The sequence below is a fragment of the Anabrus simplex genome, chromosome 1 (assembly GCF_040414725.1).
Source record: "Anabrus simplex isolate iqAnaSimp1 chromosome 1, ASM4041472v1, whole genome shotgun sequence".
NCBI lineage: Eukaryota > Metazoa > Arthropoda > Insecta > Orthoptera > Tettigoniidae > Anabrus > Anabrus simplex.
The window spans coordinates 631,784,723-631,807,770 of record NC_090265.1 but is presented as its reverse complement, the minus strand read 5'-3'; the positions used below and the strand labels follow the sequence as shown (position 1 = coordinate 631,807,770).

At 39.9% G+C, this 23,048-nt stretch overlaps 1 protein-coding gene across 2 annotated transcripts in view; it reads left to right on the top strand.

The window, feature by feature from the left end:
- The first annotated feature begins 2,060 nt into the window (after positions 1-2,060).
- Positions 2,061-23,048, top strand: part of LOC136857229 (protein painting of fourth) — a 232,450-nt gene continuing 211,462 nt past the window's right edge. For both annotated transcript variants that reach the window (XM_067135710.2, XM_067135709.2), the window contains exons 1-2: positions 2,061-2,186; positions 2,390-2,635. In XM_067135710.2, the coding sequence (XP_066991811.2) occupies positions 2,175-2,186; positions 2,390-2,635 (258 nt within the window). In that variant the 5' untranslated portion in view covers positions 2,061-2,174. The remainder of the gene's footprint in view (positions 2,187-2,389; positions 2,636-23,048) is intronic.

Below are 23,048 nucleotides of genomic sequence, written 5' to 3'. Positions count from 1 at the left end.
ATTGATAATGCTTATTCTTGCAACAATTTTGACTTCATTGTACAGGCTAAGGGAACACTTCTCCCTACCTTCCTCTATCTCTATCCCTACTATCTCTCTCGGTCTACTGTTCTCCTTCTAGTACCACACTATCTTCCAAATATATCCCATACCGATCCTGTCCAAATACGCTTTAACTTTCGTAAGCCAACACCCCGTATACATATGCTTCAACTGTTGGAGATACGCTGCTTGCAAAACAACAACCCCTGCTCTCATTTTAAGTCTCATCTAGTATTTTAGTACTCTTTTAACACAATCTCCTTCGATACACTCCCCACACATTAGTAATGCTCCGGCATTAGCCGTGCACTGTGGTAACTGCATAATTGATTTGCTGAATCTGGATGTAATCTGTTTCAGCATGTCTTTTTTGTCCTCTAAACCCCATAGTTCCACCCCGTACAACACTCTTCCTACCACCAACGTTTTTAAAACCAATCTCTGCAAACTGTAATTTATACCAGAAAATTTTAATTCTTGGATCAGTAGCGGCGATTGGGAATTAAAAGTGGGGGGGGGGGGGAATGTACAGACAACAAAAAGTACATGGGTTAGTTGGATATAGCGATTGGGAGGGGGGGTGGGTGGGAGGTAGGAAGACGGCATGGTGTATGCATGTAAACTGAAAAAAAAAAAACCCTCCAAAGTGGGAATTATTTATGCTCTCTGAGCTAATTTCCACAGAGAAGTAACTGTTTTACCAACTTAAGTGTGGCAATAATTTGAGATTCTGATTCAATAATAGACTACACAATAAAAATGTCACCAAAGGAACAATATGTACATCTTTTACAATTATGTAGAAGTACGGCGTTATTATGCAATTAATATCATTTAGTATTTGACTAGGCCTATACACTAAGGAATTAATAGACAGTAAAGAGATTGCTAGACGGACGAATGTGCTCAGCAAGTCGGTGAATCATACCTCAGTGTCCATGATCTTGGCAAAAAATTATACCTCTGGTACCCTTTCTCACAGCATATGCAAAGTCCCCACTGTTTACTGTGGGGCGATGCAAATCAGTTAGCCGTGACGAGCGACATTTTGTGCGTATTTCTGACAATAATTAACGAACATAAAGTAAAGAATTATTTGGTAAGAAAACAGGGCTTGTAAAAAGTGCTTTTATAAAACAAAACACTTCTATATTCCTAGTTTCAGACGGCTAAAATGGAATAATTTTTTCTCCACAAATTGCCTTTGTCGCCACTACTGATGTTGACTATCGAGAGTGCTGCGGCCCCCTTCCACTTCACCCTCTTAATTTTGTCCTTCCGGCCTCCTCTCCTGTTTAAATTACTTCCAAATATTCTAGTTTGCTTACCTCAAATAATGAAATTTGTTAAATTTCACTGAGGTATACTCCTATTTTTGTTTTGTGGTTAGGCGGCCCTTGACACTAGTACGGGAGAATGGCGACGTAAAGAGTCTTGAGACTATAAAGCCGTAAATCTGACCTAAGCCTAATAGGCTACTGACCGCAATTAATGGAATGAAGGAACAAAGTTCAACACGTCGTTTCAGTAACTCGGGTGTAATATGATATAGTTAAATAATTACAGTAGGCCTATGCGCGGATGCAGGTGCGGGGTATATCCGCTCAGGTCGCTTGCAATATGTCAAAAATAATTTTTCGTTGAGAGGGAAACTGGTGTCCTAGCATGGCCATGGTCTAATTCTCGAGATCGAACGCATATTGAGGTCTTATTGTTTAAATAACAACCGCTTTAAGAGAGTTTCTGAAACCCTTTTCTTAATTTTATTTTCTTGCTTATATTCCCTAATGTATTGTTTTGATGTATTGATAGACTTACCGTCCGGATAAGGCAGTCTTCATCCTTCTATCATTATTGTTTCTTTGGTACTTAATATGTAAAAGTTAACATTTCAGCAAACAACTGAATCCATATTTTTATTCTGAATAAATAAATAGATGCTAATTCGTTTCTGCAAAACCCAGTTCTGATTTGTCATTTGTGGAGCTAACTATGATATAGATTTTCTGTGTGTGCTACGAATTACTGTCGAGTGTCGATATGTACATCGAGGCACATGGTTGATATCTCGTCGAATGTTGTTGTTATTGTCTTGTACTTACTAGTAATACTTCAAAATTTACTCCAACGCAATGAAGAGAAAGGTAAAGTATCGCGTTTTATTTGCGCTTATTTGCTGAATGAATTCAGTCTGATCTGTCAGTATAGTCAATACGTTTTAGGTTAAATCACAAGTTGTATTACGTACTCTTTTTTGGGACTTTCATGTGAGTGCACTTATGTTTGAAAAATATATGAGATTATTATTTCATGGACGAGAAATAAAAAATGCTTACTATTTCACCAGATTGAAGAGAATGGAGAGCATGACGGCCCACCTCAGAAACATATGTATGGATTTCCACAACACTATGGAGGATGGCAACCTAGAGGACAAGGGAATATGAGAGGTGGCTACAACATGAGAGGTGGTCGTGGAGTACCTTGGAGAGGGCCGAGAATGCCAAATAATCATAACCCAAGAGGATACTTTCGGGGTCGAGGAAGAGGTCCTCCACGATACAACCTTTATGATAATTCACAGCCTCATCAAGTTGGTGTTCATTTGTATATTTTAATTAATTTTGAAAACTGTGTTTAGTGTAGGTGTTGTTTCTATCTCTGCTACTTATTTTATGATCAGTATATTACAGCACTATGTAAGATGCATGATAAGGCGTCATTCAGGGTATTTCTGTGGCTAGTAATTCAGGTTAATGTTTCACAAGAATTGTTAGTTTCCTCGTCCGCTAAAGAATACACGGACTGCATTTTGAAGCAATTGTGTGCTGTCAGCCAGCGATGCAACACTTTTGAAAGTATATGCCATGCTGAAATTGTCAAGTAGTGTTTTAACTGTGCTGTAAATATAGAAAATAGGTATAGTAGTAAATTAGGTATTAGTGAATATGCAATTGATCAGCAGGTGTGATGTATGTATTGTATGCTTCAGAATGATGGAGAAAAATTAGAACTTACATAATTGCAATATGAAGTTATTTGAAACTCATTAAATTCATTTATACATAAGTAATTTTATGCAGTTATGTACGTTGATGGAAAAAAAAAAAAAAAAAAAAGAAGCTAATTCATAAAATTAGTGATGAAATCCTTACTCTAGGTGCAATGTTTGCTGGTGGGTCCCTAAATTGAACTGCATTGTTCCTTTATTTGTAGAGGAGGGTTAAGGTGGTGGATGGAGAGCTCTACAGTGAAGGCGACCCTGTGAAAGACATTTAGCCTTCAAGTGGTCTCTGCACTGTATAACTATGCTGCGAGAGAGAAATACCTTGTTCATTTCTGATTGTTTATCTTTAAAAATTTTGTATTGCAATGGAGTATGTTTCCGAAGTTATCAGTGTTTTTAACGGAGGATACTAAGACTTTCTTTTTATGGTAAACAAGTTATGTTCTAATCTTTTGAGGCAAATACCACTGATACAGTTCTTATTGCAAATTTTCTAGGTCTAAATATAGTTTGTAATTAATTTTGTACTTTAATTCATGATACCATGATAGGTATATAGTTGTTCATTGCATGGAGTAATCGTACAGTACTGAGCAGGTGGCTGTGTGGTTTGGATCACATAGCTCTCAGGTTGCATTTGGAAGATATTGGGTTCGAACCCCACTGTTGGCAGGCCTTGAAGATGGTTTTCTATGCTTTCCCTTCTTGACACCAGATACATACTGGGGCTATAGGCTACCTCACTTAAGGCCACGGTCGTTTCCTTCCCACTCCTAGCCCTTTCCTATCCCATCGTCGCTACAAGATCTACGTGTGTCGGTGCGATGTAAAGCAGATCATTAAAAAAAAGTAATCCTTCATAAAATATATATTGTGACATAATTAATTAGTGAGTTGGCCATGCAGTATGGGTCATACAGCTGTAAGTTTGCATTTAGGAGATGGTGACTTTAGGCTTCACCCTCAGCAGATTGTGTATGATTTTCCATAGTTTCACATTTACACACACAGGCAAATGCTGTGCCTTGACATTAAGACCACAGGGCGAGTTGGCCATGCGGTTAGGGGCGTGCAGCTGTGAGCTTGCATCTGAGGGATAGTGGGTTCGAACCCCACTATCGGCAGCCCTGAAGATGTTTTTCGGTGGTTTCTCATTTTTACACCAGGCCCCTTGCTGGGGCTGTACCTTAATTAAGCCTACGGCCGCTTCTTTACTACTCCTAGGCCTTTCCTATTCCATCGTCGCCGTGAGACCCATCTGTGTCGGTAAAAAAAAAAAAAAACCCCGCTTAGACCATGGTCACTCCCTTCCCAGTCATATTACTTTGTCATTCCAGCATTGTTGAAAACCTGGGTACATTAGTGCAGTGTTAAACCACAAATAAGAAAAGTTTTCAGTCAATCAATAATTCTGTCGATCAGTCAGCACTACACCCATTATCATGGTCAGAATATGTTACTAGATTAGTGGTTGGGACTTTTGACCTGTTAAAGGTGATTATTGTTGTGTTCCAGGAAATCTTAGGGACAGTAAATTGCCTTGAATTTTCTGATAAATACTTAATTGTATGTGGTAAAAAAAGTAGTTGATGAATTTTTTAAGTATAGGCATACTGCATAGTTATTGTATGAAGATGTGAAATAGGTCAACATAAAATAAATGGACTTCTGAATAAGCTTATACAAAATCATAAAAGGAATCTTCTAATGCCATGTATAATGTATACAAGAGAGGGATACAGAGGAAGAAAAAATGGAAATGCTGTATTACATTCTGCCCAGCTTAATTCAGGACATCATTTAGAATAAATCAGCAAACCTTTATATACAGGAGTAAATAAAAGAGTACTATACTAGGCCTCTCGAGAGTTGGAGTCTGTCGTTATGCGCTAGCAGTGAGAGAAACTTGACTAATGTTGCTCTAAAATGTTTCGTTTCCATGGCAATGATCCCAAGGATACCATATTTAAAGGATGCTATCGCCACATGGCTTGGCTTGGCTTGCTTTCAGTAGCTTTTGTGATATCATCTTTGTTCATTTAATCAGTGGCTAGTTGTTCAATTTTCTTATTTTTATTCTTGAAGCATACCATTAACAGTTGGCATTAAATAATACAAATATCAATGTGAGTAAGGTTGTATTCTGTATTCACAATATAGGCTAACTTTTTTATGACTGACTGATGGATATATGATATAGGCACCGTGTGTGTCTCTCTAGCAGCCGGGCGGAGAACAACACGTGAGGCAGACTCCAGATTCGCAGTAGGTGTTCTGTTATGACTGAGCGTGTAGTTACTCCGATGATAATGGCAGAGGAAAGGAGATAAATTAAACGCATTTGTTGTGTAGTCGGATGTTCCAATACTTACACAAATACGGGAAGTGAAGTACAATTTTATTGTTTTCCAAAATGAGCGATAGAAGTGGACCGAAGGAGGCGATGGATACAAGCAGTTAACCGAACAAAGGAAGTAGGCCTACACATACAGTACATACTGCACATGTTTGAAATAAGTTCAACTGATCCGATTTAATTTTGGTTTTAATTTTTAGCACTGATGGATCACTTTGGCAACCTACGACTTACTCAAGAATATGTAGTGCACATTTCATCGAAAACAGAAGATCTGGACGCCCACTAAGTCCAGCCTATGTTCCGACAATATTTCTGGATGAATACAAGAAGAGGAATGTGTCTCTGGGACCCAGCTTCAGCGCTTTTACAGACAACTGAAGCGATTAAAAAAGTAAGAATCAGATGGAAAATTTTCAAGTACAGTTTGCCCAAGTAACATAACCAAGGATGCATCCGTGGGAACAGATGCATCTGATTTTCATTGTTCAGAATTCATGTTTTCTTGTTCAATAAATGAAAACAACGTAAATACACGAACATGTATTCCACTTAATTTCGGTCTGGAACGGAAGACAATCATGCAGACATCAAGGGTCCAGGTTTCCAAGGCTACATTTCCATAAGAAACAATAACAAATGTGTGATTTAACAGGTGTGAACTTCAACGTCCTTACCTTGCTGCGTGTGTTATTACCAAACTGTAATGTTTCAAAATTATGTAATAAAACCAGATTATTGATTTTCGTAGTGAAAATGAAAACTGGACTGTCCTATTCTGCTTTGAGAGTCGATCACACGACAACAATTTCACGCATTTTTACGACCGTGCTTATGCAAATGGCACTGTGTATGCAAGCTTTCATATTCTGACCTAGTAAGGAAAGTGTTCAAGAAACAATGCCTCCAGCATTTAAGAAAAATTACGGTAATTGTCAATTCATTATTGACTGCACGGAATTTAGGGTTGAACAGCCTCCCCAAGTAGACCAGAGAGTGTATTTCTATTCTCAATACAAGGGTTGCTACACTGCAAAAGTGTTAATTGCAATCACACCTAGTAGTATGATTGCCTTTAAATCTAAATGTTACAGTGGAAGAGCTAGCGACTCAGTCATAACAACCGACAGTGGTTTATTAACTTACCTTCAACCTGGCGATGAGGTCATGGTTGATAAAGGATTTTTCTGGCATCAGAACTAACTTACCTGGCCGCGGTGTCGTAATCATGACACCACCGTTCTTACATGACGGGAGAAAGCTGAGAGTACTTACAATATTGCGAGTGTTAGAATCAAAATATACAATATATTACAGAAATTGCCAACAGAACTTTTTCCACATGTGGATGACATCGTGCATATGTGTTGCGTGTTAATGAATTTGCAACCTCCAGTAACTAAAGAATAGTTTGAGTATTGTTCTACCATCAGTTTGTTTTATATATTCTTTGTTTACATTTTGATCTGTTCAATGTTCAACAAGCAAGAATTAGCAAATAAATAATAATAATTATTAAGAATACCGCTAATTTTTGGCAAGTAATTATTGAAATAGAACTTTGTCATTTTGTTGAGACATTCCTCGACATACTTATTGTCCTGATAAATAGGTATTGTCAACTGTTGTGCTTTGCTATATGTATACATATGGATCACATTTTCCCAAGCCAGTTACGTATATTTGTATTTGTGTGTAATACATATGACTTGTCTTTAACTGTGTGTTATTTTGCTCGTCAAAGTAAAGATAATGTACTCGCACATTTCCTGACTCATCTACTATTGGTTTATCTATACAGGAAGATGGACACTTAACTTCTAACACTCTGTCAGCTACATTTCCTTTGAGAACTATGTTATCTGGAGATCCACAAATCTAAGGTTGTTTCTAGTGGATTATTAACCCATATCGAATAACACAAACAATTTCCATTTCACTTCCGTAAGAAAGATTGTTCAAAGCAGCTCTCCCAATTGGAGATTCAGTTACAAATGCGAGAGCTAAAGTATCATAGTTATGTCGCCTAGTTTTGATTCGATGGGCTTTCGTGCTAGCAGATATTGTTATCTTTCTTCCTTGAAACCATCGAGGGCTTCCTGACTGAGATAGAATGTCCAGGGAGATTTTAGTTATATGATCTGTATCAACCTGCACTTTGCTGGTAAAAAACATTTTGTCACTTACAGTGCGAAAGGTGCATTTTATCTGGCAAGCGCACATTGTTAGAGACTTGTAAATGTAATAGCTGTGTCACAATTTCCTCACATTCTTCCCTCTCCACATCATTCACTACCCTGTCTATCAATGAGGTGACTGCGGCCTTGCACGATTGTTCGATTTCAGTACTTGCTTCTTCTCAAAGCATTGTACGAAGACTGCAAGGGATGTGTTTTAAAATATCCTCAGTTAATTCGAAGGGGGGAAGAGATGTGTCCAAAGTCTTTTTACCGAACATTTCTTCTACGCTTTTGTCTTTTCTATATTCTTCTGTTGATATTGTTTTTGGGCTTGGTTTTCCCCATTGTTGCGGACGGTCTGTTTTGGAGACAACACTTTCATTATTTATATAATACACTACCGCAGCTACATGTTTGCAAGTTCCCCTGGCGCTGGCAGGACAGGAACATACGCTGGTAGAGACATTACGATTCTGGTCAACCTGAACACAAAATAAAAATACGTACAACTTAGCAAACATTAATTAAGTAATCCTTACTAAATAAACTTTATAAATTGTTACCTAACTACACCTTGCCTACCTGAAGTTTCATGATATAAGGCAGCAAAGTGACAGACATTTGTCGGGTGACCTTTCCTGTGATGTATCCAAAACCATTCGCTTAGATCTCCGAATTGAATCGCTTTAAACCCGCAACTTGTTCTCATGTCACACAGGTTGTACTGAGACTCTCGCACTGCGCCTCACCTCTTGTTTCAGAACGGGCCACTGTGAAGCGCTAGTAGTAGCATTTCGATCTATCTGCTCGGTGCCTGTACCCTAACTGCAATTTTTATAAGTTATGCACTTGTTGATGTTACTTATTAGCGGTTGTTGATTTTGTTATTAATTATTGAAATCTTGTATTTATTATCAATGATAATGAACAACTAGAAAACATTGCAACAAAAGTGGGATTACAAATTTCATTTGAAAAGACAGAAATTGTGCCAACCTTTGAGGTGGACACCCCTGTCATTCAGCTAAACGATAACAAACAAATGAAGGTTGTAAAAAAGTTCAAGTATCTTGGGGGAAATTATAACTTGGAACCTAAATGAGAAAGCCTCAATAGAATGCAGAACAACAAAACTGAGACAAGCACGAGTCACATGGTCAACATATAAGAAGAAATCTCTCTCGATAAACACCAAATTCAAACGTTATGGCTCAGTAGTTAAACCTGAAGCAACTTATGCAAGTGAAACTCTGTTTAAGTTGATACTAAAGCAACAACGGATAAAATCCAAAAAAATAGACAGAAGGATCATCAGGACAATCTTCAATAAAAAACATCAAGTAAATGGACAATGGAGACTGCTGCATAATGAAATAGTCTTATCAGGAAAATGAATCAATTGTGGATACATTGCGAAAAAGGAGAATTGCCTTTTTCAGCCACATAGTAAGACTACCAGAGACCAGACTACTGAAACAGTTATTCCGTTTCTTTTGGAAAAGTAAAACGAAGAACAACTGGTTTGTTGAGGTCCAGAATGATTTAGAAGAACTGAATATAACAATGAAACAAATTGCAGAGAGAAAAGAGAAGAGGATTCTGAGAAGTAGGGATACAAGACTAAAATTAAAAACAGTCAAACAAAAACAGTACACCATTACAGATGAATAGAGGGCGGCCAGGTCAAAAAAATGAAGTTCTGGGAAGAGAAAAGGAAGTTGAGAAAACATTACAACCAATATTGTGAAGACTGTAGTGTATATGTATTGATTTAAGTGCTCCAATGTGGCCGTAAACTATGTAAGAGAGATGTGTTCTATCGTAAATGCTGAAATTATTAGCACAAGCTTAGGAACCTGTCAAAGTTTATTGAATTCCATCAGGCCTGCATGTTTTGTTAAACACTCAGCCTGTATTAAAGGCTGGTATATCTTGGTAATTCTTGCCTGGCGCATCCACGCTGTGGGGGTGGGGATCCTCCACATCAGTAGTCCGGTGTGAAAGGATGACTAAGTTCAGACAGGGACCCAACCCCACAAGGTATAACGTGGAACCCATGCCCAGGGTTACGGGCGAAGACCTTAACGGCATCTTTGGCAGAGAAGGAGACCTTCGGAATGGCAGAGATGGCGGATGAGGCAACCCGTCCTCCCTGAGGATAATTAGAAGAGGACACCACTGCTTTGTGGAGAAGAGGAATCTTCAAAGGCTAAGGGAGTAAACCCCAAAAGAAAATCCTCACCTGCTTTAGGCCTAGCAAGTCAACAGTTGAGTATGAATATTCTGCTTTCAAACCTAAAACAAGCCTCAGATGGGAGAATAAATTAAATACCGGACATGACAGTTCTTCTAGTACCGTTCAAATTTATGATGGCCAAAAGCCTGATGCTCATCGGAGATACGAGAAGACACAAAACCCTCCCAAGAAGGAGTGACTGAAAATTGGTACACTCAGTATCCTCACTCTCACCAACAAATATGAAGAACTTGTGGATCTTATGGAGAGGTGTAAGCTCAAGATATTGGGGTTGAGTGAGACAAAATGGAAAGGATATGGGAAGAAGTCTTTGAGAAATGGGTATGTGCTGAGCACTCGAGCACACACATTGACTGACTCTCAGCCCAGCGCTCGTACGGAGCAGACCACGGAGAGTCAAGCACCGAGCCAGCACCCACCTACCAGCCAGTTTGCCAAGCGACATCTCGAGCCCCTGCTCAGAGTGCCAGCCAATCAGAGGGCAGGACCAAGAACCACAACCAATAGCAGCTGCTATACATCCAGAGCCATATAGCCAGCCTTCCACTGTGCAGGCACACGAAAGCAATTTGTCAGTAGCCTTCATTGTGGTCACTGGTTTGAAACTTGTTCCATTGCGACACAGTAAAATGACACATGTTTCGACCGTGTCCACTGATTGAGTGCACTAACATACGCCGGTCCTCAAACTGAGTTTGACCATTTCCAGTGCTTCACGCACCCCTGACCCCACCGAACCACAGTTCCCGACCCTACCCAACCATAAGTCTGGATAATCCTGGTGGATCGAGTAGCCAGGACCCCGGCCCTTCCCATTATCTACCATGAGTACTGACTCCAGCTTCGATTACAGCAATTGGTCCTGGAAATTTCCCACCAGCCCCAGAGCAGAACCCCTCCTCACAGATGAAGATTACGAAACCCCATTCCATTACGTCTGCTTCTACTCCCCATTCCCCACCTCTGAAAAATGTGACGTCCTAATATTTCCACTTCATACATCCGGCCCAGTCCCACTCACAAGGAAAACAGTCTTAGAGTCAATTCAACCCATCCTAGAAGACCTTATTGCAGTCGCCGAAGAAACACACAATAACCTACTCGTAATCACTCCAGTCAAGAATAAATTCACCTCAATCATTACGGAAACCTTTCAGAACGCAGGCCTATCACAGCCCATCATGATAAACCTCTTCCAATTCAACTCCACCCCTAACTTCAGCCCCCAAACCTATCCAGAAACCCACGACGTCAGCACCATGACAGACCGCAAACCATCAACCCGCTCCAGAACAACCCAAACAGCAAACCTGAAACTGATACCAAAAACCAAATCTAAAATAACCCAGACCAAACCACTAGCAACCGCCCCTGCCTCTCCCTCTCCACCACCACCCACACAGTCCACAGAAACCCAAACCAATCCCCCACCACCTACCGAGTCATCCAAAGCCCAAACCTACCCACCATCACCCACTGAGTCTACGGAAGCCCAAACCAATCCACTCCCCCCCACCCACTAAGAACACACAGGCCCAAACCAACCCACAACTATCACACACAGACACATGCACACAGACCGGGTGCAGGCGTAAAAAACCTACTCTGAAGCCACACACACCCAGAGCACTACCGCAAACACGAGCCCACATGCTCCCACTCCTATCCCTAATCATATAGTGGCAATTAAAGCCTCAAATTAAATCATACAGCAGCTTCTTGCTGTTAGCCCACCCGCTGCAATAGGTGTGGTGGTCCCCACCGCCATACAGATTGTAAGGTGTCAAGGGAACAGGCGAAGTGTGCCAACTGCCAAGGCAGCCACACAGCTTCGTTTCCTGGCTGCCCATTTATCAAAGAGGCAACTAAGGCACATTACAGACAGTCCTGGCACCTACATTCAAACCCAACACCATCCCCATTACTCAACCTCCCAGTCCCACCCCCATCACAACCGAACCCAAGACCTACCGCAACCACCCCTACCCCACTCATCCTAGACACAACAACCCTGCTTCACCTACTAATACTGAACCTGCTCTCCAACCAAACCAGTCTACCACTCCCCATACCCATACCCCCAGCAGTGCCAACACATCCCTTGACCCCCTCCCAACCAAGTATAAACCCCGTTAAGCCCAGCAAGGTCAACGAAAAGTTCTCGCTTCTCATCAAAAAGCCAGTTCCTGCCAAGACAATACTGGCCTTCTAGCCTTGTATCAACCCCACAAACAGATCAAAATCACAACAACCTGCTCAAAAACCACAATTACCTATTGCTAAACCTACAAAACAGTAAATTACAACCACTACCGAAGCACTGGAAACAGACAGGACGCCGAGGCGGGATGTACACACATGCTGCAACTACAGATGCTAAATTGTTTTTCTTTGAAAATTTATAGTGCCACTAATAACCGGCACACGCAAATTAATAATATTCCGTGAAAAAACAGCGACGGGGCCCACTGATGCTGATACTCCTGCAGTAAAGCAACATTGGGCATGGTCAGTACCTAGATGGTTGACCACCCAGGTCTACCACCTGCCACTGAAACATAGTTCACCTGTAGTTAAAGTCATACCCAGCGAGTGCCTAGATAGCGACCATCGGCTATTATCGCTGACGTAAAAGATGTCCATGTGTCCAAAATTAAAACAAACACAACAGCGAAGCTCATCATTCCAAATAACATATCATAAACAGTCTTTCTTCTACGAATGACAATGTACCAATTCACATTTATTATTATTATCACTATCAATCAACTTACATTTATTATTCTTATATCTATTTTCCGAACAGTCCAGGTGAGGATCGCTAAAGCGAAACTGGTACTGGAGCTCAATTACTGCACATTTTGATGGGTATGTGCTGTACTGGAGTGGGAACAATATTGAATCCAAAAATGGAGTTGGCTTCCTCCTTCATAAAGATATAGACACACAGACAGATGTCAAATATGTGAGTGATAGGATCATCCAGATGAGACTTAAGTGTTGGTAATGCACATCATACTCTTCTGCAAGTATATGCACTGCAGACAGGATGTACCACAGAAGAGAAAGAGCAATTCCTTATCAAACTTGAGGAACAAAGAATAGAGGAGAACACAATCATTATGGGTGATCTGAATGCCCAAGTTGGTAAAGAAAGACTAGGCTGTGAAAACATTGTTGGCCCCCATGGCTATGGCAACAGAAACTTTGAAGGAGAGAACCTGATTGATTTCTGTATGTGAAACAACTTGACCATACAGAACACATGGTATCAGAAGAGGGACAGCCATAAAATAATGAGATACAGCTGGGATGGAAAGCTCAAGACTATGATCGACTTCATCATCAGCGGGTCAGTATGGTACAGATGTTAAAGTCATACCCAGCGAGTGCCTAGATAGCGACCATTGGCTATTAATCACTGATGTAAAAGATGTCCATGTGCCCAAAATTAAAAGAAAATGCCAAAGATCAAGACATGGCTGTTGAAGGACACGGAGAAGAAAGGAAACTATGAAGCGAGGGTAACAGCCAAATTACCCAAAACTGAGAAAGGGGGAGTAGAAGAAAAATGGTTCTTATTCAAAGATACCCTTGTAAAAGAAGCCACGGAAATTTGCGGAAAAACAAGTGCCACACCAAAAGAGAAGGAAACACCTTGGTGGAATAACTGAGTGAAGATAGAAAAAGATAGAAATATACTGAAAAGAAAATTAGACCTCGAAAAACAGATGATAGATGAAATGAATTAGAAATTGAACATCTAGCACAGGAATACCAGAAAAAGAAACTGGCTGTAAAAAGACTGATCCAGGAAGAAAAGGAAAAGTGCTGGGATGACTTCACTACAAGGATAGAGGAAGACTGTCAAGGAAGTAGGAAACTACTATACAACATCGTAAACAGTAAAAGAAATGAATATATAAACATCCTTGCACTGGAAACAAATAATGGTAGCTTAATACGAACAGAGGAAGGGATCAGGGATGAAATGAAGAAGTACTTCAACATGCTGTTTAATGGAGATGGGAGCAACACCACCACCAGTGACTGTATGGTAGATGAAGCCAAAAACAACAAATACCCATTAACATGGCTTGAGGTAGAAACAGCACTAAAGAGCATGCAAAATTGGAAGTCCCCAGGCTTTGATGACCTCAGCTCAGACATGATAAAGTCTGCTGGAATACTAGGCTTGAATTGGCTATATAGAGTGTTATCAGTGATTTGGGAAAGAACCAAATCCCTGAAGATTGGAGTAAAGGAGTCATCATCCCACTGTTCAAAAAGGGCAATTGACGGAAATGTGGAAATTACAGAGGCATCACACTGTTGTCACACACACTGAAGGTGCTGGAAAAGATCATAGAAATGAGACTAAGGAAGATCGTGCAACCTTTGCTTGAGGAAGAACAGCATGGGTTCAGGAAAGGTCGAAGTACTGTGGATCTTATCTTTGCAGTAAAAGTGCTTACAGGAAAGTACTGGGAATATGGAAGAAATCTTGTGATTGCATTTGTGGACATTGAAAAAGCATATGATAGTGTTCCTCGAAACAAGATATGGGAATGTCTGGAAAACGTAAAGGTGCCAAAGTACTTAATTGACAAGGTCAGGATGCTATACCAGAAGTGCTACAGCTGTGTCCAGATAGGCAAAGGACGATCAAAATGGTTTGAAATAAAGAGAGGTGTCCAACAAGGAAGTGCCCTGTCACCACTCTTGTTCATAACAGTAATGGACAAGGTCATAAAATCTATCAAGAAAATGGACAGTGAACCAAACGCCCTGGTATTTACTGATGTGCTTTTACGGGGAGACACAGAAGCTGAAGTTCAGAAGAAACTTAACGAATGGGACAATACATTTAAAGATAAAAATTTCATAATGTTCCATATTGAACTGTATCACAATTAAATTGAAATAAGAAATTAAGTGGTTCAACCTATTCAATACAAGTAAATAAGAAATGTAGTGTTACATTCTTGTTTGGTTAAAAGCGGTACCGGTTTTGACCACCAATCTGGGTCATCATCAGCTGATTAAAAATACAAAAACAATGCATAGGAAAACAAAGAATTAAAGGATAAGTCTTTCACAAAAGCAGTTCAAGAAGCGGTATAAGACAATACGAGTTAGCACTGTACGATTTTAAATCATAAAATTCAGAAGAAGTCGAGGATCAGTCACTTATATGTAGCAAGGCGCAAGTCGCTGAAGAGTAGCACAACACACGCAATTTCCAGCATTGTGTCTTAAAATGTTTACGAGAAGAGGTGAACAGTTCATTAAACAAGCTTACAAACACTGCTAGGCATGAAGTCACAACACAATTTAATAAATTTGAAGTCCCAAAATTGTGTAGAAGTTGAAGACAAGTCGCTTAAATAAAGTAAGATGCTAGCTCCTGAAGATCAGCGCAACATACGCAATACCCAGATCGGTGGTCAAAACCGGTACTGCTTTTAACCAAATAAGAATGTAACACTACATTTCTTATTTACTTGTATTGAATAGGTTGAACCACTTAATTTCTTATTTCAATTTAATTGGGACAGTAATTCAGAAATTTTGGACTGAAGATGAGCAAAACAAAGACAGTGAAAATGACCATCAACAGGGAAGGAACAAGCTCAAATATATTTCTGGAAGGAGCAAAAATCGAATCAGCTTTCCAATTCAAGTACCTCGGAAGCACAATCTCGAAAGACAACATTGTTAAGCATGAAATACTCAGCAGCACACAGAAAGCATCAAACTTCTACAGTCAAGTCAGAAATCTTCTCTGGGACTGCAAAATACCACAATGAATGAAAACAGTCATGTACCACACTTACTTTATACCAGTCCTCATGTACGGTTTAGAGACATGTACCTCAGTAGAATCCAAGCAACTGAAATGAGATTCATTAGAACCATGAACCAAACTACCAGAAAAGACAAGATCAGAAATGAAGTGAATAGGAAAGTAGCTGGTATTGAGGTTCCTATTACCAGTGTCATAAAGAAGTGCAGACTTCAGTGGTATGGGCACTTAATGAGGATGAACAGGGAAAGACATGCCAGAAAATATTTTGACCTTAATCTCATAGGAAGAAGACCACAGGGAAGACCAAGAAAACGCTGGATAGAGACTGTAAGATCAGATGTGGAGGAGAGAGGACACAAATGGAGGATGTACTGGAACTGAAGATGTATGAAGACAGAAGGAGATGGCGAGCGCTTGTACACCACACCCGGGAAACCGGAGTTGAGAAATGATGATGATGATGATGATGATGATATTGTAGGTAGTAGTAACTATGGCAACGTAGTGCACCACATAGTTACTGCTTTCGCTGCTCAAATATCAGACTCCAACACTCATAGGCCCAAGTATCGAGAGTCATATGAACAGAAAAGAAGTGGATCTGCTTGGGGATATTTCAGGGGATTTAAAGTAATAGTCAGTCAGAAAAATGGGGGTCTGGTAGTCTAAAATCCTTGAATAAGATATTGCAGACTGATTTGATGGACTGGTCTTCCTAATCAAAGGTAGAGAATTAAAAAGATGCAACAAACTATTTAAACCATAATTTAATTTCATCGATTGCAAATGTTGAAAACATTTGAGCTCTTTAGGTCTTTTCAGTCGTGAAATTATCAGTTTCACCCCAGTGTAGCAGTGGGCTCATCAGCTGCATCGCTACACCCTTCCAAGACACTGGCAGCTAGTGCGCCGCTGAGACACCACTGCAAGCCTCTTATATATGACAATGCAGTGACGGTGCTCTAGGGGAAGCATGTACCTTCACTTATATAAATAAATTATCTTTGGTCTTTATATAAAAAATTAAGTTCCCAGAAGGAAACCATAATTTAATTTCATTGATTGGAAATGTTGAAAACATTTAAGCTCTTTAGGCCTTTTCAGTCATGTAATTACCAGCGAGCATTTCACCTCAGTGTAGCAGTGGGCTCATCAGCTGGACCGCTATTCATTTATTCATTTTCATAATTAGCTATTATGAAACAAACAAGCTTGTGCTGCTACTACTACTACTACTACTACGTGCAGGTATTTTGATTTGATGCCAGTTAGACACCCTTTGTGTCAGTTTCAGTGTTGTGATTGTTGTTTCAAGGAGCAAAACATGATTATCAATTCCAGTTTCAACATTTTGTGTTGTTCTGAAACAACCTGAACTCTGGTAGGCAACCTATTGCCAAGTTTTTAATTAATTTTGTCAGCTAAACACAAAATGAGTCTTGAGAGATCTTTTACATGTTGACCTCTTATATTTTTTTTGGTAAATTTTTGTGATGTCTGTTCACTGCCTGGTTGTGTCATGGCAGATATGATTCAATCGTGTAATTTTCATAGTCAATTGAAGCTTCTGCATCTCCATGACATGGAATTGGAGGTATACCCTCTTTGTTCCAAGCCAGTATTCTGATCTACACATCATCATCATCATCATCATTGCCATTCACTTGCTGGCGAGTATAATAGTTGTGTTGTCAGCTATGAAATCTTAGTTGGCTAAAGAGAGCAGTTCTAGAACCACATGCTCTATGGGAATAATCATCAGCAGGGTTTACTTCTAGCCCTTTCCACCCTGAATTTTTTTCTGAGATATTCTAATATTTTAAATCCTGTAAACATAGGAAAAATACTAAAAAATAAATAAAAAGTATGCATTACCTCTGTGCTTTTATTAGGTAAGTAAACACAGAATTTACACAAACAAACATCAACATCCTCCTTTCCCCTTATCTAGCTCCTGTCGGGTTGGGCATTTATGGCACTTCTCCATCTTTCTCCTTCCACCACTCCTCTTCCATCATTTGGTCCCAGTGCAGGTTTCTTCTTCGTACACTCCTCTTTATTGAATCAATCCACCTTGTTCTAGGTCTTTCTCTCTCTCTCTCTTTCCCTTGAACTCCATCTCCATCATCTGTTTTGGTATTCTTTCCTCCTCCATCCTCTTTACATGTCCAAACCATCTTAGTTTACTCCTATCAATTCTCTCATTTAGGTTTCCCGTTTCAACTTCCTTTCCTGCGTTTTTGTTTCTCAATGTGTCTTTCCTTGTCTTTCCTATCATAATTCTTAGGTATTGCATTTTGCTGGCTTGCATTCTACTGTCCTCCCTACTTTTCATTGTCCAGATTTCAGATGCAAAGGTCAATATGGGTGCATAATATGTTTTGTACATTATCTCTCTGCACTTTCTTGGCACTTCCTTATTCCGGACAAGGTTTCTTACACTCTGGTAGAATGCATTGCTTTGTTGCACCCTCTTGCTAATCTCCATGCCCAGCCTTGTATTCTGCATTAATTCACTCCCTAGGTATTTGAAACTGTCAACAATTTCAAGGCTTTGATCACCAATTTTCACAATGCCTTTACCTTGTTCTTCTCTTGATATCACCATGGTCTTGCTTTTCTCTGCACTGATTTTTGTACCGTACTTTTCAATTTTCGTGTTCATTGCTAGTTGCTTTACGTCGCAAGGACACAGATAGGTCTTATGGCGACGATGGGATAGGGAAGGGCTAGGAGTGGGAAGGAAGCGTCCGTGGCCTTAATTAAGGTACAGCTCCAGCATTTGCCTGGTGTGAAAATGGGAAACCACGGAAAACCATTTTCAGGGCTGCCGACAGTGGGATTCGAACCTACTATCTCCCGATTACTGGATACTGGCCGCAGTTAAGCGACTGCAGCTATCGAGCTCGGTCGTGTTCATTGCATCAAGTTGTTCTTGTATTTCTTTGCTGTTTGTTCCCCAGACCACAATGTCGTCTGCAAATAGTAATAACTTCATCTCCCTATTCTCATACGCTTCCTTTGTCTCGTTTACAATTTTGTCCATAACCTTTAGAAACAAAAAAAGCGACACACTCCCCTGTCTTAGTCCAGTTTCACTTCTAAACCATTCTCTCTTTCTAAATGGAGTCTGTCTACTGCTGACACAGTTTTTGTATATTGCTTGCACCAATTTTACAGTTTGTGCACCCAGTATGCTTATTAATAGCAGAAAAGTTCCACCTTTACAAGTTCAAAAATGTTTATTTCAAGTCTCACAAATACATGTTTTGTTATTTTTCTAGAACATTAGCAACTTGAACTCAATGATTGAAACTATTAAAAACCAAGGTACCATTTTAGGCAAAAATATACATAGTTAAAATATTCCAAAATTACACTCATGGTGATAAATTAGATGATTTAAAATATATTTGCATCATGTTAAAATAGCATCTTAAAAATTGACAATGTTTAATCGTAGGAGCAAATGGTGTGGTGTGAAGAAAGTTCTCCTATTCAGACTTGCACACTTCGTTTAAAAAAAAAAAAAAAAAACTTGTACAGGTATTTGCTAAGCTAGAGTTCATATTACATTGTATGTACTGTTATGGAATAATATTAGATCTGACACTACATCAGCTGTTGTTGAATAGCACTAGAAGTGGGCTGTTCTTGTGGTTGCAAATTAAGGCCGGATTGGTGTTTTATGATGTAATATGTGATAAGCCTGTAAGACGGTGGTCTAATGAAAGTTTGATCAGAAGAAAAAAAAAGAATAAGAATTTGAGTGTAAATAAAAGGAAGAAATTTGAACACTTATGTCCTCGCTGGCCTTACATTACTTGACATGTATCAAGTTGTGTTTGGTACTGGCTGACTATTACTGCTTCTACTACGAGTGTGGAATGAGAGGGAGGGGTTGTAGGGGAAGCGGAGGAGTGTGCATGTAGGGTAGGTAGGAATGTGTCTGGCGTGAGTTGAGGAGGGGGTAGGTCGGGTGAGGGGGTGTTTACCTGCTTGGTTGGTGGGAGTGCTTAAATTTTCCAAATTATTATTATTATTATTATTATTATTATTATTATTATTATTATTATTATTATTATTATTATTATTATTATTATTATTATTATTAATGTTGTTAAATCGTTAAATAATTTCGTCTATAAGAATATTGATGCTTTCATATAACACATTCAGTTTTCCAATGCGGTTGGATCTTTGACCTATATTTATGTAAATATACTGCCTGACAAAAAAAGTTCAGCACCCAGAAGGAGTGGTTGAAAGCGAATGAAACTACATATGCTGAAATACCATGTGCCTTTATTGAACCGATTACAATATGGAATTAAAGAGACAAGGCCGTTGGCAGTTACAGGTGGTAAGTTGGCACCAGGTCAGTAGGGTGTTGCACCCTGCTTGGCTGCAACGCATGCCCTTATGCAGTTCAGAATGGTGTCAAACAGTCTTTGGATCCTCTCCTGAGGCAAGTTCCTCCACAGTTGTTGCAGCTGTCCCTCCAGATCCCGCAGGTTTGTACTGGGACGGAGTCCCCTTCCAATGTCATCCCACACGTGTTTAATGATGGAGAGGTCCAGGGATCTTGCTGGTCATGGGAGGACCTCAACATGCTCTAGGCAGTCCACAGACACACGTGCTATATGTGGATGTGCATTATCTTGTTGCAACACTGTCCCAGAGTGCTGTGCCATAAGTGGTAGGAAGTGCGGACGCAGAATGGCTGTGGCATATCGCCGTACCATCAAAGTCTGCCGAAGCACTATTGGAGGTGACCTGAACATATATCCTATGGTTCCCCATACCATGATGCCAGGAATTACGTCTTGTGTGTCTCCATAATATGGGCAAGATCTGCCCTTGATGCCGTCTACCCGCACACGATCATTGGAAGTTATGGAGAAGCAGGACTCATCACTGAACATAATGCGATGCCAATCGTCCTCTGTCCATGCCTCCCGGGCAAGGCACCACTCCAAACGCAGGCGTTTGTGTTCTGGTGTAAATGGCAACCGATGCATGGGGCGGCAGGACCCCAATCCAGTGGTCGCGAATCGTCGAGACACTGTGCGGTAACTCGCAGGATGTTGTAGAGTCTCCAGTACATGTTCGCAAATGGCAGGTGCCGAAGTTATGGGATCCCTTAATGCTTGGCGCACCATACGATGGTCCTCCCTCAGGGTGATGTTCTTGGTTGACCCGAACCTGCACGATGTGATTGGGTGCGCTCATGTACCCATTGAGTCCAACATCGGGCCATTGTGATATCAGAATGGCCCACATGCCTGGTAATTGCACGATATGACCAACCAGCCTCATGCAGTCCCACAATGCGGCCTCTGTCAAATGCTGTCAGTTGGTGGATAGGCTGTCTAACGTGTCTGCAAGGCATCGCGGGTGCTTCGTACTGTACATAGTCCTCTCTGCAATCTTGCTTAACTGTCTGACTCACAGCAGTTGACTGGTAACAACTTACCGACAACAGGTTGGTGCCATCATGAATGCACTCTGGTGGGCATTCTATACTTTACATATCCTTGTAAATCTAATCATTTAAGTACTCACCCTTCAGTAGTATGCATGTATACCAAAATGGGATAATATTGGACCACTGCTTCTGGGTGCTTAACTTTTTTTTTGTCAGGCAGTGTAGTTTTAAAAACATTCAAAAGAAAACCTTTATTGATTGTATTGAGGATGGATAGGTCCTGTTTTATTGTAGGAAAATGATACTGACAATCTCAAATATGGTTGCTGAAAGCCGAAAATTGATGCTGACAATCTGAAATATAGTTGCTGAAAGACAAAAATCTGTTACAGTCGAACCTCGATATCTCAAACCTCCATTACTTGAATTTTCAGTATCTCGAAGTAACTTCAATTTCCCGGCCATTTGCCTAATCTTCACGTGTATTTATTTCTTTATTAATCAAATTTTGGTTACACGAATTTCTCGATTTCTCGAAGCAAACATTTTCTCCCTTGAAGCAAAAAATACTCTGTAACTCGAATTTGTTACAACATTTACTGTGCAATACAGCATTTATAGTTTGTGAGGAACAAGTAAAGAAAGGGTTACAGTGATGCTGGGAGCTAATATGACGAGACCGAGCTCGATAGCTGCAGTCGCTTAAGTGCGGCCAGTATCCAGCATTCGGGAGATCGTGGGTTCAAACCCCACTGTCGGCAGCCCTGAAGATGGTTTTCCGTGGTTTCCCATTTTCACACCAGGCAAATGCTGGGGATGTACCTTAATTAAGGCCATGGCCGCTTCCTCCCCACTCCTAGCCCCTTCCTCCCTCATCGTTACCATAAGACCTATCCGTGTCGGTGCAACGTAAAGCAAATAACAAGAATATGACGAGAACCGAAAAACAAACTTCCAGTGATCGGAAAATTGGCAAAGCCTCGTTTTTTGGGTGTGAATTCATTACCAGTCACATACAAAAGCAACGCCGGAAGTTGTGGATGACAAGCTCCATTTACAAATCTTGGCTGTTTGGTTTCAAACGTACATACAGAGTCAGTCGAATATAAATGACATTGTTTCTCACAGAAAGAAATATTGTTGAGAAGTATGTGGAAGAAAAGAAGGTTAAGAGTAAAAAACAGAAGAGACTGACGATTGTTTTTCCAAAGGTGTTAACGGAGGTATGTTTCTTGTTTTATTACTGTATGTATTGACTTTATTCGATCTTCTAAAAACGTTACTTTAATAAGGGTCATAATTAAAGCGATGCCGTAAAATACGAGTTTGTTAGTATATTTTTAAATTCTGTATTCGGTATAAGGCCGTAGATACATGCGATTCAATTATGCAGTATATATCCTCAAAAATAGTATTCTCTATCTCTAAATTTTGATAACTCAAAATAAAATTTAACTCCCGAGGTGATTCGAGATATCGAGGTTCCACTGTATATTGTTTTGCTTTTACATGTTCCTTATATCGTGTATGAAAATTCCGACCAGTTTGGCCCACATAACTCACTTGGTATTCTTATCTATTATTCTCGGTTCAATACGGACTTAAAAATGAAATTCCTAAATTTGAATGTTAAGTTTTAGATATATACTGCAGATAACCAATACTCATTTTAAAAATTCACCCACTTTTTCTATTCTTTTCAGCCCCTTAAATGGATTTTCCAAAAACAAAAAATACGTGTTTCTTCATTTTTAAAGGAGATTCCAATTATCAGTTTTCACATCTCTAACATTTTCAGTTTTTGAGATATATAAGTATCTTCATAAAAAGAATTCAACTTGTTCCTCACTTCTTTCTACCGCCCCATCCACCCTTAAGTGGACTTTCTGAAAACAAAAAAATACATCTTTCTCTGTTTTTAAAGGAGATTCAAAATACCATCTTTCATGCCTGTAACATCTTCAGTTTT